A 17,551-nucleotide genomic window follows, 5' to 3' on the forward strand; every position below is an offset into this window, starting at 1 on the left:
AGCCGTAAAAGTGAAAAATAATAATGATAATGATAAAAGACTCCTCCGGATAGACTGATTTTTCTGCCTAATGCACACTGTACATTACTTTTACAGTGCACTCCCATGATAACGAACACTGTAAATGTATACCAGTAACGAAATTCTCGTTACAATGTAATCAAAATTCAGGTCCATAAGTTATCATCTATATCTTTACACACGTAAATTCCGATACATGTACTGCAATTTTATTTTTTTTTTCAGATGAGAGTTTAGTGACGTCAGCACATCCGCACCTCTTGAAACATATCTGGCATGGCTGGACTGAAAACCTGACGAGTGTCTCCACCACCCTTCAAACCTCAACAGACTAGGCTATTTTGGAGGCTAAAAAAACAAACAACTTGGTGGGGGTTTATACCGCTGCCCCCATAACATCTCGGCTGCCTGTTGGAACATCCAACCAGAACCAAATTTGGCATGTGTGTTCGCCATTATGTTCTCTATTGCAAGATTGCATACTCAATTTAGTTAAATGTATGTTAATTGCAATTTCTTATAATTATTCACATCATGCAAATTATAACAGATTAATTTTCTTTTTATTGTAAAGTTCTGAATCTTTTCAATATCTTTTTTGTAATCACATACTAAGCTGTGACATTACAGTGCACTCCCGTTATAACGAACACGGTCACAACGAAGTAAAAATTTAGACAGCAGCATTATCCGTTTAATGTATTTTATTGTTCATTTGTTTGGTTAGAACAAAATTTTGATATGACGAAAAAAAAAAAACACCTGCCCGTCCCTTTGTTATAACGGGATTCCACTGTACTACAGTGTAGTACATGTATATTAAGTGTCAGGCATCCTAGGGAAAAAACCCCCACTTATGTTTTGTCATAATTTTTTGTGTTATATAATTTTCGTTTTTAATCTCTTTTGCTTTTCTCTATTTCGATCTAATGTATGTCTTTGTTTTTAAGATGTAGAACTGATCTTTGTACTCACAATTGACATAACTTAACCCTAATCAGGCTGGGCTTTTTTGGCTATGCTATATCTGGGGGGGGGGGGGGGGGGGGATTCCGCCCCCCTTCAGATCTCGCCTATGGAACGCGCGATCGCGCCGAAAATCGGCACACGCGACGCCCGCGACGTATTCTATCAAAATGTATGGTTGCTTTCTCCGAAAAATTTTTCTTATATTTTATATTAATTAATTATTGTAATTTATGCATAAAATCAGTTTTGGGCTCTAAATCACTTATTAATGCTCCAATTAAGCTAATTTCTTTTTTAAAATGTTTCTTGTATCATTCTTCTGAGACATAGGATAAAAAAAAATCTGTATCGAGATTAATTTCTTATGTATTTTATTGTTTTTTGAATTTCTTATGTATTTCTTTGTTTTTTGACCTTTTGTTTTTGTTTGTTTTTCGGCCAAAATTTGTCACAGACATTTTTCGAAGCATTATTATGCTAAAATAAATTACTTTCGGCAATTCTAAGTGAAGATATGAATTTTTATGTGAATTAATTGAAAAAACACAATTTGCATTGGATTTGTACACAAAATCACGTTTTGGAGCAATTTTGGGGTTGACAAATTTTTTTCGAACGGGCGTCGCGTCAAAACGGTACGCGCGGGCGCAACAATTTGGGTCTCAAAAGTTGCGCGATACTTGAAAGAAAAAAGTCATGAAACATCGCGGCGGGAGCTTATCGCGTTGCGAAGATATTGCGCGAAACGTCGAGGGGGGGGGGGGGGCGGATTCCGCCCCCCCCCCCCCCCCCCAGCCTGATTAGGGTTAAAATCATTTTGTCATGGTTACGTCGTGTGTAAAGTTCTTGTTCAGGCTAGTACAGACTTCATCAAGAAATCTTGATCAACAAATCCATGGATTTCTAAAGTGCAGTATTGTGTGTTTGTATACATGTATGGTTTTGTAGTGTAATTATCATTTCCACTGACATACATACATGTACATGTATCGTCAATAAGAAAATATGGTATCAAATAAGCAACTCCTGTCAAAACGTGGTACGTCCACTATCATGTATTTTGAACATTTCTTTTCCTCAAAATGTTCAAAATTGCAATACAGCCGACACATTTTTACATTGTATACAAAGACATAAATTCTGGGACCTGAATTTTTACTTCATTGTATCCGAAATTTTGATGAAACTGTGCACTGTACCATATCTCCAAAAGAAAAAAAAACAATGGGACCGTCCGCAATGATATCTTTAAAAATAGAAAATCAATCCAAATACAAATTCAGGATATGAAACTATAACTCATTGCCCACATCTTACAGAAAATCCCATTCGATTTACTTCAGTGGTCAAAGAGAAATTAGGAATTTTGTAGAGGATGTCAAGAATCTCTTCCCTCCCAAGTTCTGTCTATTGTATTCACACACAAAAGCATCGAAGTGCTATAACTTGGAAGAATCAAACTAATGACATGCTTTCCAACATTCCACATTTCTCTGTGACCGTTTCACCATATTGAATGGGGTTTTCAGCGAAATAGAGCTAAAATGTTATATTTTAAGACCCTGAAGTAGCATTTAGACAGTTTAATCATTCTGGGTGTTATCAATGCGAAAATCTGATTGTAATTATTTTTTGGGACATACATACTGTACTACAGCGTACCCATAAATCTGCATACAACTGTGTAATTTAGAGTTGTGGCCACAGCAAACATTTTCACACTTACACAGCCAATCCACAATCGTGTCTTCTTTTTTCCCCCCGTTTTTACGACCAGCATTCACAAAACATGTCTACAAGTCAAGAAATAAGAAAACACTAACAAGTTTATTTCAATGTTATACGGTCAGTATAATTGAGTTGCTTCAATGCAATCGACATAAGCTTCTAGCTATTGACAATTCATGCAAATTCGGTAACAAATGTATGATTTCTCGTATGGATTACTCTGTTGGAGTAATTTTACATAATGATTAATGCACATAATTTGATCAAGATATAGAAAATACAGACCCACTCATCCTACCTAGTGGAATAATATGAATAATTTATCTAAATGTTTATATGGTATGTAGAGCCTATCAAGTTGCTAACTGCACGTTATAGTCGTGAAAGTCGCATCCCGTCTAGGGGCAGCAACACGTCGACATATGATGATCGACTACAAATAACGGTTAACTTCAGATTCATGCATGTAAAACATAGAAGTTTGTGAAAGTTCTTTGAATATCCCAACACCATACGGAACAGAAATAGAAGACTGTAGACCCAGTACTGGCTTCTGTCTAGACCATAGTCATACACTGAATAACGCCTGCTCACTCTACTTGTTTCATGTTTGTACTATAAGCCAACATACATTCAGTAGAAAAAAAAAATGAGCACGAATACGGTAGTGACAGAAACAAGAGAGAAAGAAAAATTTTGATTCATCTCACAAACACTCTGGAAAACATTTCAGTATGCAAATTTTGAAAACAAAACCCTGAAAACAAATGTCTTGTAGCTTGGCAATAATTTACGCTGCTTTGAAATGTATCACATTGCTCACTTGCAGATTGTCACTACTGGCTGAAAGATTTTAAAATGACTCGTGCAGCATGACGAAGCACGATACATTTTCCAAACATGGTTAGTTTATGAAGCAAGTTGCCTATTAATTCTCCCATTAGATCTTCCCGTGATTCAGCACCCCCAATACAGTTATGGAACATACGGGGGGAAAGGAATCTATTCCGTTTCTGAAATGTTACAGCAGGCTCTGAGAAACCAGATCCTGTTACATGCATGAGACATGATACCCGTAATAATGGTAGCTCACATCACAAGTGCACAATACATCCTAGTGGAATCATGTGGCTTGATATTTGCCACACAATACTGGAACATGAAATGATAATTGCATACTTAAAAGACATCAATGAAAGGCTTTCTTTATAGCTTACTACATTGTTCAAGAGTTTTACATAATTTCTCAAGGTTTGTAAGTAGCATAGAACAGATAAAGCTTCATAAAAATTGCATTACATCAATGTGGCAAAAAGAAAAAAAAAACAAAAAGTTGACATTGAACATGGAATGCTTAGTCCTTTTTTTGCATTCAGTAAGAAAATGCTATAAAACAGTGAAAGAAAATGAAGTATGCATTTTATTTTTGCATTATGATTGCAAGCATAGGTGTGATTGTTTTTTGAAACTTAGAGAAAGGTATGGCTTTTTTCCTTTACAAAACATGAAAACAACCTTTAATCATTTAAAGTGTTTTCTATTTACATGAGAATAATAATTACAAAACAGATATTTTTTGTCTTTTTTTTCTCCTTTTTCACCTTCCATAGTTGATATTGCTGCCAATCCATTGTACATGATGTGCGTGCATTGTTCAAGGGCAGGGGATAGGGTTGCAAAGGCACGGGGAAAGCATTCTTCTTTTTTTTTCAAATAATTTTGCATCAATAGCTGCAGGCATCACCATGTATGGGTCCAAGATGTGAAAATTGTCACAAGAAGTAAATCTTGGCAGTTCCTTGCATCCAATTCATCACTTTCCCAGAGAGAACAGGAAACATACTGGCTGCTTTGGGGATAGAATAAAAAAACCAAAAAACAAAAACCGGGCAATTGTTCATGGGGAATTGACAGAGGCAGGGGATGCATGCCAGCGTACGAGGGAGGGAGAGTGTACAGGATAGTACATGGGAAGCCTTTGAGCTTCGGCATCAGCTCGGAGGGGCTCTGCTGCATAGCGTGAAGGAGCATCATCACAATGACACTTGGGAAGAAAGCAGGAGTTGCCAGTGGCATAAATTATCCGGAGAAGGGGGTAGCACGCACGTGGATAATGAAAGACCCTGTATGATGCTTTCACTTTGAAGTCATCATTGCAACGAACTCTGTGGATCAAAAGTACAAAGCAAAGATAAACTAGAATTAATGTTTCATTCAAGACTGGGGTAATACATTTCTAAAATACAGTATTTTAGCTATGTTTGCACGAAAGTGAAGTATATCAAGAGTGCTGACACGTGTATAAGTATCATTTCATCATGGGCTAATAACCAATGATATCGGGGGCAAATAGTAATTCCAAATAACTGACATTGAGTCCTTTCCAATAAATAAAGGAAAGTGGTGCTGTTCCATATGAACCAGACACACCTTGTGATACTGAAATGAATCTGAACGTACACAAATATGTCTCCTTCACCCACTTTTGGTTTTATTTCTCAATATGTTTCCCAATCTATTTGACTTATTCCACAACACTTACATTGTACTCATATGCTCTCAGAGTCTCCATTATATTTTTTCCTGAACACATATACCCCCCCTAAAAAAAAAGGGAGAAATTCATTTAAATTAAAGTCAAGCTCATACTAAATACATCAGGCACTTTCTAAGTCTATCCCTATTTGAAATTATTACTTATACAGTGTACTCCTATTACAATGAACATGGCTATAGTGACAATTTGTTGCAAAGAAGGAAAACTTCAAGACCCAAAATTATTATTACAGTCTATGGTGCAAAATTTGCTTATATGAACATGATTATAGTGAAATTTTTGTTTACAATGAAGTAATTTCTGAGCAACACAAGACAAAGAAAAAAAAATGTGCTCTGTTGTAATGAAATGCTAATCACCTATGAAAATACATATCATAACAAACATTTACAGTGTCTTTGCATGGCTGAATGCTTCACATTTTAGTGTGTTGAAATAGAAATTGCTCTGCATTCCCTCCATGTCACACATCCTTTCTAAGAACTTGTGCTACTGTGTGTTAATCTGAAATGAAGGTAATGTTTATTATTTGGAAGGTTCATTACAATTGTATTTCAAAACGCAAACATTCTGTGTACCTAGATGTTCGTTAATCAAAAAATGAGATAGAGTTCATTATTACAACATTTGTGACATTACTGGGAAGGTTTATCATACCTAAGGTTCATCAATCTGAAAATGAAATACGGTCTGGTTCATTTGTCCAAAAATAGTGATCTTTGTTATTTCGAAGTTTCATAAACAGTAAATGAAATACGGTTTGTTATTCTGAAAATGGTCATCTTTATTATTCCAGAGATTAATCGGTAAATGAAATACGGTTCATTAATTTGAAAATGGTGATCTTCGTTATTCTGAAGTTTTATTAATCTGTAAATGAAGATAAAAATCATTGGCATGAAAGGCAAAAAAAAATGACAAGTATACTGACAAACCTCAGGAATTCAAAATTCTACTTTATTTTGGCTTTGGAGTAAAAAACCTTTGTAATTTTCTGATCAACAATATCTGGAATAATGTACCATATTTCATCTTTGTAATAACAAATCTTGGGAAAATGGAACTGTACCCAAATCCTAAACCATTACTTTTCATATGTTTTATCAAAATAAGCATGCAAGTCTAAACAACTTTATGCTCTCTCTTATATGTAATATTTAACAAAACTAATGAGATACATGTGGCATCAGATTTCACACTGCTTTTCAGCTTATAATGAGAATTCAATAAACATACTATACACTCTGTGTGCATGTTTCATCATAATTATACTGTACATGTATTACTTTTGTTTGGTTACAACAAAAATTTCGACAGAACAAAACTAGATATATCGCTACGGCTACTGATATGCCTCCGCCATAATGCATGGTTCTCCTAATAGGTCTATAGTACAATGTCTTGACAATGTGTGATGACAGTTTCACACAATTGGCAAAATATTAAAATGACAGGTTTGACACAAATGTGCTGAATGTTCACTTTCCTAGAACTAGGTTCAATTGGATGAATGATTGAAATGTCAGAGTGCAGGTATTTGGGGAACTGATGATTTTTACTTGACTTTTGACCCTTTTATAAGTTTATGCATTGAGTAATTTTCAAGGTATTGAGAAAAAGTATAATTTCAGTATCAAATGGGAAAATAACATTATCTAAACCTGGCCTTTGACCTTTGACCTCACAGTTCCAAAGAGAATCACTGTTAGGTTGAACATGCATAAATATGTAAGTTTCATGATGATACCTTGAGTTACTTTCGAGATATGGAGGAAAAAGTGCAATTTAGCACTTTCACTTGACCTTTTACCTTTTGACCTTTGACCTTTTGGCAAGAAACTTCCCCAAAAATATATATTGGGTAATACATGCCATACATCAAGTTAAAAAAAAAAAAACCTTCAGCCTATTGCATTTTAAGGAAAGTAGTGATATTTTGAGGAGTTGACCTTGACCTTTGACCCCCTGACCTTTGACCCATGACCCCAACTTCCCTAGATAATCACTGCCCATCGGTACAAGCATATATACTAAGTTCCATGAAGATACCTTGAACCATTTGCGAGATATGGAGAAAAACATGAAATTTCAATTTTTTTTCCACAAAACAAACCTGTGACCTTTGACCTTTGACCCTGTGACCCTAAAATCCACACAAAGTATTATCCCCCAAGGATATACCCTCATACCAAGTTTGATGTAAAACCACCACACGGTTCTTGAGATATCGACAAAAACAAAACGGGACACGGACGGACGGACGGACGACCCGAAAACATAATGCCTCCGGCCACTTCGTTGCGGAGGCATAAAAAAACTTGCTGGTCCCACTGTAATAATCATCATGAAATGGTCCAGTGAATAGACTTTTGGACCACTTTCTACTGCACTGGCCTGTAGAACATACCTTCATAGTTCACTTGACCATCTCCATCAATGTCAGCCTCCCTGATCATTTCATCTACCTCCTCATCCGTGAGCTTTTCACCAAGGTTTGTCATCACATGGCGCAGTTCAGCCGCACTGTGGCAAAGCAGATAGTGAAGCAGAGATAGGAAAAACAAGTGTGAAACATGTGCGTGGGGGTCTTGTAGGAAGTACAGCACAATCATCAAAACAAGTAAAATTTTGATATACAGCGAGATTATTGTAAGCCTCTGAATGTCATCTTGAAACAAATGACAGGCTTGAACTTCATGCAACCAGAAACCAGAGCAAAAACAAAAGCCCCCGAATATTTTTGCTTGCCACATATTCCAGTAGTTGATGTCTTGATTCCGCGGAATTAAAAACATGTGAAACTCTTCTTGCCCGCCTGAATGCGAAAAATTAGTAACGCGAAAATATGCACTTTTACAGTAATAAGTATACTGGCATTTGAGGAAAACTGCTGCACAACTGCCTACAACTGAAGGCAATTCTACACATGTATCTAACCATTTTAATTGAACATCTCCATGACTGTTCTAATGCCATGTTTGCAAAACAGTATTTTCAGTGAAAATGGTGAAACAGAGAAACTTGTATTTTAAGGTTTCCAAAGAAGAACTAAGAATAAACAATGTTTGAAATGTAAATGGCAGAGATCAATCATGGCAGATATACCACACCAAATATTTCGAATCATTTTAACTTATAAATCTATCTCAGAGTTTGCAAACAGTTGATTACCATGACTGTCACACCTGGCAAGGTCCTACATGCTTTGCAAAGAGCGTCACACATCATTTTGGACTCTTGTCAGATGTTTCAAGGGAGGGTATACATGTAGTTTTGGTTGAGACGTGGATTCAGGTTTTAACTTTTTTTGTGAGATAATTTGAAACCACTTATATGAAATATTAAAGGACACACAATTCTAGATAAGGCCCCCCCCCCCAAATCGTTGTATTGGCGTAACCCGCCCGACCCTAAAAAAAACCTTGACCCTGAACTTTTCAACAAAAAAAAAAAGGAAATACATCTTTTTTACCGAGAGAGGGCGCGATACGGGTTTGCGAATTATCAAAAACAACAACAACAGTTGGTGTCGGAAAATGGCCGCGCAGTACAGCGTGTCGGCGACCGGCAAGTCCGTTTCGAAGATTTTATTTAATATTATTCGGAGAATCAATTTGTCTGTGGCGCTGGGTGATTTAGCCCGGAATTTATTCGTTCGTATTCTGACCGGTATGTCGTGACGGCTTTTAAACCGGTGATATAACAAACTTTGGATGCAACAGACCCTCTCTATCGAATGGGGTTTTGGTATGAGTTTTACACGTAAAATACAGTTAGCAAAAAAAAAAAATAATAAAAAAAAAAATCCGCCCACCCGACCCTATTTGAAAATCTCATGTTACGCCAATACAACATCGCTTTTTTTTTTGGGGGGGGGGGGGGCCTAATTAGAAACTACTCATGTGAATTATTAAAGGGGATGGCTAGTAACTGATCAGTGGGAATGCAGGGGGATGATTGCTCCAATCCTTGTGGGATTCATTTAAGAGTACATTATATATCTATTGTTGTGTGAAAATTATTTGCTTCAGAATGGTCTCATATGAAGTAATGTGCAGTTTAATGTTTCCAGGTTAGCATGCCTGTACAGTGACGGGGCATTAAACTGCACATTACTTACCTATGAGACCGTTCTGAAGCAAATACACCACGTACAATAGATATATAACGTACTCTTCAATGAATCCCACAAGGATTGAACAATCATCCCCCAGCATTCTCACTGATCAGTTACTAGCCATCCCCTTTAAAGGGACTGTACAGTACTGGTTGAGGTGGGGATTCATGTTTTGAACATTCTTAAGGGAGATAATCAGAAACCTCTTATGAAATATGAAAGAGCATGTAATTTTAAGAAGGATTCAACGTTTATTTGATGCAAATTAGTTTTCAAATGGCTGAGATATCCAAAAAAGTGATAATAATAAAAGGCGACATGCCACAACTTTATTAGGATCTCTTTGTTTCACCATGTTTTTGGATATCTCAGCCATTTCAAAACCGATTTTCATCAAATAAACTTTTGATACCCTTAGAACTGCATGCTCTTTGACATCTCAGAGTGGTTTCTGAATATCTCGTAAAACGTTAAAAGCTAAATCCTCACCTCGACCACAACTGTACACACCCTTTAAAGTACACACAATTATAGACAATTAGAAACCACTTATATGAAATATCAAAGGGCAAACAATTCTATGAAGAATCGAAGTTTATTTGATGAAAATTGGTTTTTAAAATGGCGGAGATATAAAAAAGAGAGGTTCTAATAAAAGGTGTCACTCACCTTTTATTAGGACCACTTCGTTTTACTTTGTTTTTAGATATCTCTTATTTCTGTCTCCTATTGTATTCAGGAGGTACAATTTCACTATCCGAATGCCAAAATGAACTAGATATATCGCTACGGCTACTGATATGCCTCCGCCATAATGCATGGTTCTCCTAATAGGTCTATAGTACAATGTCTTGACAATGTGTGATGACAGTTTCACACAATTGGCAAAATATTAAAATGACAGGTTTGACACAAATGTGCTGAATGTTCACTTTCCTAGAACTAGGTTCAATTGGATGAATGATTGAAATGTCAGAGTGCAGGTATTTGGGGAACTGATGATTTTTACTTGACTTTTGACCCTTTTATAAGTTTATGCATTGAGTAATTTTCAAAGTATTGAGAAAAAGTATAATTTCAGTATCAAATGGGAAAATAGCATTATCTAAACCTGGCCTTTGACCTTTGACCTCACAGTTCCAAAGAGAATCACTGTTAGGTTGAACATGCATAAATATGTAAGTTTCATGATGATACCTTGAGCTACTTTCGAGATATGGAGGAAAAAGTGCAATTTAGCACTTTCACTTGACCTTTTACCTTTTGACCTTTGACCTTTTGGCAAGAAACTTCCCCAAAAATATATATTGGGTAATACATGCCATACATCAAGTTTAAAAAAAAAAAAACCTTCAGGCATATTGCATTTCAAGGAAAGTAGTGATATTTTGAGGAGTTGACCTTGACCCCCCTGACCTTTGACCCATGACCCCCAACTTCCCTAGATAATCACTGTCCATCGGTACAAGCATATATACTAAGTTCCATAAAGATACTTTGAACCATTTGCGAGATATGGAGAAAAACATGAAATTTCAATTTTTTTTCACAAAATAACCTGTGACCTTTGACCCTGTGACCCTAAAATCCACACAAAGTATTATCCCCCAAGGATATACCCTCATACCAAGTTTGATGTAAAACCACCACACGGTTCTTGAGATATCGACAAAAACAAAACGGGACGTACGGACGTACGTACGGACGGACGGACGACCCGAAAACATAATGCCTCCGGCCACTTCGTTGTGGAGGCATAAAAACAAGCTGAAAGTCATGCATACATTTGGCATAGATATAATCAGGCTGCTAAACTTGCGAATCTTTTGACCTATTATTACAGAGGCCGGATGCCTTACCTAATGAAGCCGTTGCCATCTTTGTCGAATACCCTGAAAGCCTCGCGGATCTCTTCTTCGCTGTCTGTCTCTTTCATTTTTCTTGCCATCATCGTCAAGAATTCTGGGAAATCAATTGTTCCATTTCCTGCACAGACAAAAGAAAGACTGGAAGCTGATAATCAATCCTCTCAAAATTTCTATCCTGAATGTGCTGGTTAAAAATGATTGTGAGATCAGTATTGGCTGTGTCATTCTTCCATCAGATGTCAAAAAGTTTAACATTCTCCCTCCCACACTTACAAACACATTTTCAATACATGTGCCCTGTGTACAAGATCGGGATGTATTTTGAGTGTTCCAACACTTAACTACACGTACAGCCTCCCCATGCACACACACTCTTGACTATAATCGCTTTTATCTTTCTGAGACAATTAGTTTGAATGAATGCATGAAAATGTAACCAATTTCTGCAATCAGTTGTTTTGTATTGTGTGTTTGACTAAACATCAGCTCCTTCTATCATAAGCCCAAAATTTAATACAGCAATAAACATTGTCCCTCACACATCACTTGGGGTGGAGATATCAAAAAAATCCAAAATGATCAAATTTTGAAAGTTGCCTGCCGACTTTTCTTTCAATGACATGTCAATCACTTGTCAACCACTGGCCTAAACCTGTTAATAAAGCAAAATTTTGGTCTAATTGGCTTTAACATCCCTCCAGTCGAAATAAAAATTTCCAAAAAACAGACATGCTGTCTCCAAGTATAATGCCAACATTATGTAGATTAAAGGTCCCCGCTAATAAGCCAAGAATTATAAGGTTATCCCTATATAACCTTTTTCTCCAATTTTTGGTTGTGCATCCTCTAGAATTAATACACCCTGCAGGCATTTTGATGATGCTAGGTTCCACTCTCTAAATAGACACTAACATATTTTCTTCTTTTTTTTGTCTTGTTTCTCTCTTTACATTACCAAATTTCAATAAACTAACCATCTGCATCAACTTCGTTGATCATGTCCTGGAGTTCAGCCTCTGTAGGGTTCTGACCCAGAGAGCGCATCACAGTTCCCAGCTCCTTGGTGGTAATCGTGCCATCACCATCCTTGTCGAAGAGGGAGAAAGCCTCCTTGAATTCTATGATTTAAAAGAGATACAACACAGTGAGACACATTGACATAATGTAACGCATACATCAGAGAGGGGGTTAAAATAGATCATCGATGATACTTTGGCACAATTTACACAGACAGATACTTTACTATTCAGAGCTGGATTTCAAGACTTTGTAGTGAAGAACACTGAATATTCAGTAGATACATAAGCACAATGCTTGTGTTGATTCTGCATTGAAAGCTTCAGACAGTCATTTACTCGCTGAACAAATTATGTGCAGTGACGCACTGAAAGTTGGAAAGTACGTCCACAATGCTAAGGCCTTTCAGCAAATATTGGTTGGGAAATGGAGTACTCCTGATGTCTAAAGTTCCTTGATATTTCTCTTAGATTCCTACAACCAAGGACACAATGTGTGGATGAATTTTTGAAAGATCCATCATCATCAGAACACAGCTGACTGCATGCACATTTAAACATTGTGATCTAGAGGGCTCTCTATGGGAAAATTACAAATTACAAGTGTTATGCCAATTTCCTAGCCTAGCATGTTTTTTAATATTAGCATCTATACCTGCCAGAAGCATGATAGTGGAACGAAATAAACCTGGAAATTTATTTTGACAAGTGTTATGTCATGTGCGAATTGCAAAAAAAAAAAGCACACGAAGATCTGTATTGGAACAAATATTCACAAAAAACATGCAACTACAAGTTCTGACATCTGCAAATGTAACAGTTAACTGTATTCTGATATGAGACAAATTTGCTGGGAATTGTGTAAAATCAGACAGAATGGCTCAATTAGAGATTGCAGATCACTTTGGATTAGACATTCAGTGAAGTATCATTTAAATCACAGATATAGCATACAGTTACACAAATATTACTGCTTACAAGATACATTGCTGTGGGCTGAGATTGGGAATATGGCACGGATATTGAGGGATTAGCTTTGAGAGTAATGAAACAAAGACAATCAGGATTCTTGCTCTTCATATTGTCATGGTCCACATGAATCAAAGGTAATTCACTTATCATCCTGCCTATATACTGTACATATGCACAAATGGGTTTACTTGAAAGCAGGTGGGTTTACTAGTAAAGATTCTAACACAGAATACATCGTATGTATTTACCTGCAATCTGCTCTTCTGTCAGTTGATCAGCCTGTGGAAAGGGCACAAGATAGGATGAGAGGGCATTAAAAAAAGAGCTATCTGCGCTGATTTCAGTACTTTGAGAGAGAAAAAAAAGATCTGTTCCGTCCAGTTAATGGCTTTTCCTTTACAATACAGATTTCTACAAACATGTATGATGAAGACTGAGTTTTCTTTACAAGACTTGTCTTCACAGTAAACATCTCTAGTACAAGCATCTGAAATCTATTGGAATATTAAACAGAACATCAATAACTATGACTGCAAAGATTCAGGTGTAATCTGCGAATGAAAGTTAGAGTTACCAGTCAAATAATAAGATCACAGTTAAATTTGCTACAACTGGATATGCTCCCAATTGCTGATTTTGCTGGGCAAATAACCTAAATGAAAAGTCTCATACAATATCTAAAAGTCTACTTATGGGCAATTCCGCAGTTAGGTGGACATGACATGGATAAAAGAAATGTGCCTCTTTATCTTACTCTTTAATTTAGGTATCAACTAATGCCATGGATGTTCACCAATCACTAAGGTCTTTCAAATTCAGTAGAGTTTATTTTTCATATTCATTGATTTTGCGAGATCTAAAACCATCATTTAAAATGTACATGTGGGACTGGGGATGCTGAAATTCACTTAAATGCAAATTACAGTGGGTTGCTTGGAAATTTTTTCCTCAAATTTTTGCTAAAAGGTAAAAGATGAATACATTTAAATACTCCAGAAGTCATGTGACATTTTGTTGATTACAAAAGGGTGAAATGACCTGCGGAATTACTCTGGACAAATGTAACGTTATTAACCGTAACGTTACTAACCATGCATTTGGGGTCTAGCTAATAAATCATCGGTCGAACTGCTAAAAATATTTGTGTGAACATTTGTCATGATGCAATAATTGAAATTAATGCAACACTTTGTTTTAAGTAACTTTAAATTTTGCACACTGTTTGTTTCAAGACATTGATTTTTTTGTCATGTCCTTTTTTCGTAATGTTACTAACCAGCCCTTTTAGTTGCCGTAGCAATTCTAATATTTATTGGATTGTACTCATTCTTTTCTATATTATAGACCTAGGAAGGATGAACATGTTTTAAAATGATTTTGACTTGAAATGAATAAATGGTGATTTAGTAGTAAAAATAAATATCTAAATTTCTTTAAATGTAACGTTACTAACCGCGGAATTGCCCTTATTCATTTTGTGTACAAGCAATTTCATTAATTTCACATTTTCATACATTTCTTCTATTTCGCTGAAAGACAACATGTGCAGAATCATGCATCATTGTTAAACACAGGAAACTTATTTTTCTTGTGATGTATTGCAATGCCCAGTCAATTACCAGTTATGGTGTTACAAAAACAACAAAAACATGAAAGATATTCATGGATGTACATGTACATATGCTTACAGGTTTGCTAGCAACTGTTGGAGCTATAAAAGTAAACATTACATTACACTCGTAATGATAATTTGTGACTCTTCAATATTGTATAGACTTTGGTATGATCTAAAAAATCTGATGTTCTGCTATTATGGTAGAAGCCATCATCTATTGGGTCAAGTACATGTTGCCTCCTTTGATAACCAGAGGTCAAGGGAGATAACTTTCTGAAAGCATTCATACACTAACTATGTCTGAGATGGATATGAGTGCAGCCACTACTGTCATTTACATGTATTTGCAGGTCCAGTTGAGAAATATGTTTGAAACATCGGCACAGTGCATTGAAACTCACAACCCTCTATTTATAGCATTGAGTGTAACTTTCACGCACGAGACTACACGCAGTGGTTTAATTGCATTCTTCACTTGGGATTTGATGATGTCCATATATTACTGAAAAGACCTGATAATAAACAAGATCAACAGCAAAACAATGATGCCGTAGCTTATGAATGCACATTGGAAAAGCATTATGTGCATTTCGCACGTATTGTTAATAGAGGGAAGAGGTGTTGGATTGAAAGCACAACCGAGGGCATAAAAATAACACCCCATGCGTTCGAAGCATTTATTTTGTAGTGTGTACTGCAAATCACATTTTTAATATAGCACGCTTGTGAATTCAGAGCATTTTTTACATGTGAGTAAAATTTCAGACATATTGTGAGATATTCTAGGTAAATTTACCGTAGTTATGGGTAAACTTGGCCACCTGTTTAATATGAGGGCGCTAGGGGCCGAGTTTACCTGCTAGACCAAGTTTACCCATAAATGCGGTATCTACTGATAGAAAAACATTAGGGTGTTGGACACTCAACTAAATTTATATTAGTAAATTTAAAACATGCATTATCAGTAGACCTATAGGATTCCATTCTACATTTTTAGAGACTGTCTATATAGTTCTAGATTTTATTTCTAGAAAGGCAAGTAGAATACCTAGAATGTCTAGATCTAGTCTAGAGGTTAAAAAAAAATAGATTAGAACTAGTTAAACTGGCGAAATAAAGCGCCTAACAATAAAAAATTACTGTAATTAAACTTAACAATTACGGTATATGCTTTCAACGTTAGAAGGGTTTTTATTCCTATATAGCTAGATCTATAGTAATCCTCCTAAATTGTGAATTGTGATAGAGTCTATACCCCTACCCACAAAAGGTTCTTGCATTAGAATCTAAATCTACCCCCATAAATACAGTTGTATAGATTCTACTCCAGTAGAATCTAAAAAATGTAACCAATGGGTTGGTGGTATCACAGGGTCAAGACCGATTTTTATATAGGCACTTTTATATATCACTCTACTAACCTGTTAGTGAACCAGTACTAGTAGGCAGAGATCTAATAGTATTTAAGTATCATCATTGTAGTTATATGTAAATAATTCACAGTAACAGTTGTACTGTGTCTGTTAAGTGTAACGACTAACGTTAGACTCGACTGCACGTACAGACATCAAGGCCAAAGAATAAGACTGCATTCCCATTTCGCTGTGTAACAGTTAACTGTTAGAGAGGCCAGGTAGGCTGTAATATATATTTTACTTTTTAACATTTGATTAGCTGCGCCCACAAATTACTGAGAAAGGTTCAGATTGCTGCAGAGTGTAACGACTTGGTTTTACTACTAAAGCGATATAGTGAAGTCAACCTTGGTGGATCACAGCCCCATTAACAGTGGTAAATCACCAATTAAACACGCTCTTCTCATTTAAATCTACGCTTTCCAATCATACCACACTCACAGCCACGGCTGCAAAGTATTAGATTCTACATCACAACGCAAACGTAGATCCCAAACTGACGATAACGGGGATTGGGGCGGGGACACACAACACAGGGACGTTAGAATTCAGCACATTCTTAAATCTGCAGTTTTACTAAAATGCACATACAGACAAGAATAAAGGGGATAAAATCACAGTCCATAAGCAATGTAATAAAATGGGTAACTCACCATTTTGAATACTAGGTAACAATTTGTCAGGGAGTTTACGGATGTTGGACAGCAGGTGGCAGATCACTGGAATCTGGCGGAACAGTGTACAGCAAGTTGACTCAAGCTATAGCTTGTTGAATGGCTGCAATCAGATTCATTAGCTATTTCACATCGTTCAATGGGCCGCACTACTGAGCCGCACTGCGACATATCCATGCGCGATGCGCCCCTGCACCTTTTTACGCATGGCGGGTGTTCCCTTACGTCATTTGAACGAATGAGAGAATGAATTATGATAAGTAATTTTCAATAAGACTGAATCTGGTGATGTTCCGATATGATTACATGTCTTTATACTGCATTTGTCATCTTTTAAAGCTATCATTCTTTCCGCGATATGATCTCTAGGTTTGCATGAAATTTACGAGATGTTTTTACCAAGATCATGATTATTGTTCTCTGTCGACAGAAGCTTTGCCGTGCAATAACACTCCATTTTCTCTACTAACCTATTTTAACTTTAACCAATTATCTTTTTTTTTTTAAATCTACACATAGAATAAAAGTGTTTATTCAAACTTTAATAGAAGTAGCTTCACAAACGGTCAAACATGTGACTAGATCAAACATTACCATTT

At 36.3% G+C, this 17,551-nt stretch overlaps 1 protein-coding gene across 1 annotated transcript in view; it reads right to left on the bottom strand.

Moving 5' to 3' along the window:
• LOC139718903 (uncharacterized) overlaps nt 1-17,054 on the bottom strand; it is a 43,495-nt gene extending 26,441 nt beyond the window's left edge. Inside the window, exons 1-6 of the mRNA XM_071630352.1 lie at nt 16,932-17,054; nt 13,497-13,527; nt 12,235-12,378; nt 11,252-11,378; nt 7,683-7,798; nt 4,857-4,883 (exon numbers count right to left, since the gene is read on the bottom strand). Of these exons, the coding sequence (XP_071486453.1) occupies nt 4,857-4,883; nt 7,683-7,798; nt 11,252-11,378; nt 12,235-12,378; nt 13,497-13,527; nt 16,932-16,934 (448 nt within the window). The 5' untranslated portion in view covers nt 16,935-17,054. The remainder of the gene's footprint in view (nt 1-4,856; nt 4,884-7,682; nt 7,799-11,251; nt 11,379-12,234; nt 12,379-13,496; nt 13,528-16,931) is intronic.
• Nucleotides 17,055-17,551: the final 497 nt, after the last annotated feature.

Source organism: Diadema antillarum, unplaced genomic scaffold, assembly GCF_040938485.1.
Source record: "Diadema antillarum isolate AM-2024a unplaced genomic scaffold, OU_Dant_1.0 scf00000101, whole genome shotgun sequence".
NCBI classification, from domain to species: domain Eukaryota; kingdom Metazoa; phylum Echinodermata; class Echinoidea; order Diadematoida; family Diadematidae; genus Diadema; species Diadema antillarum.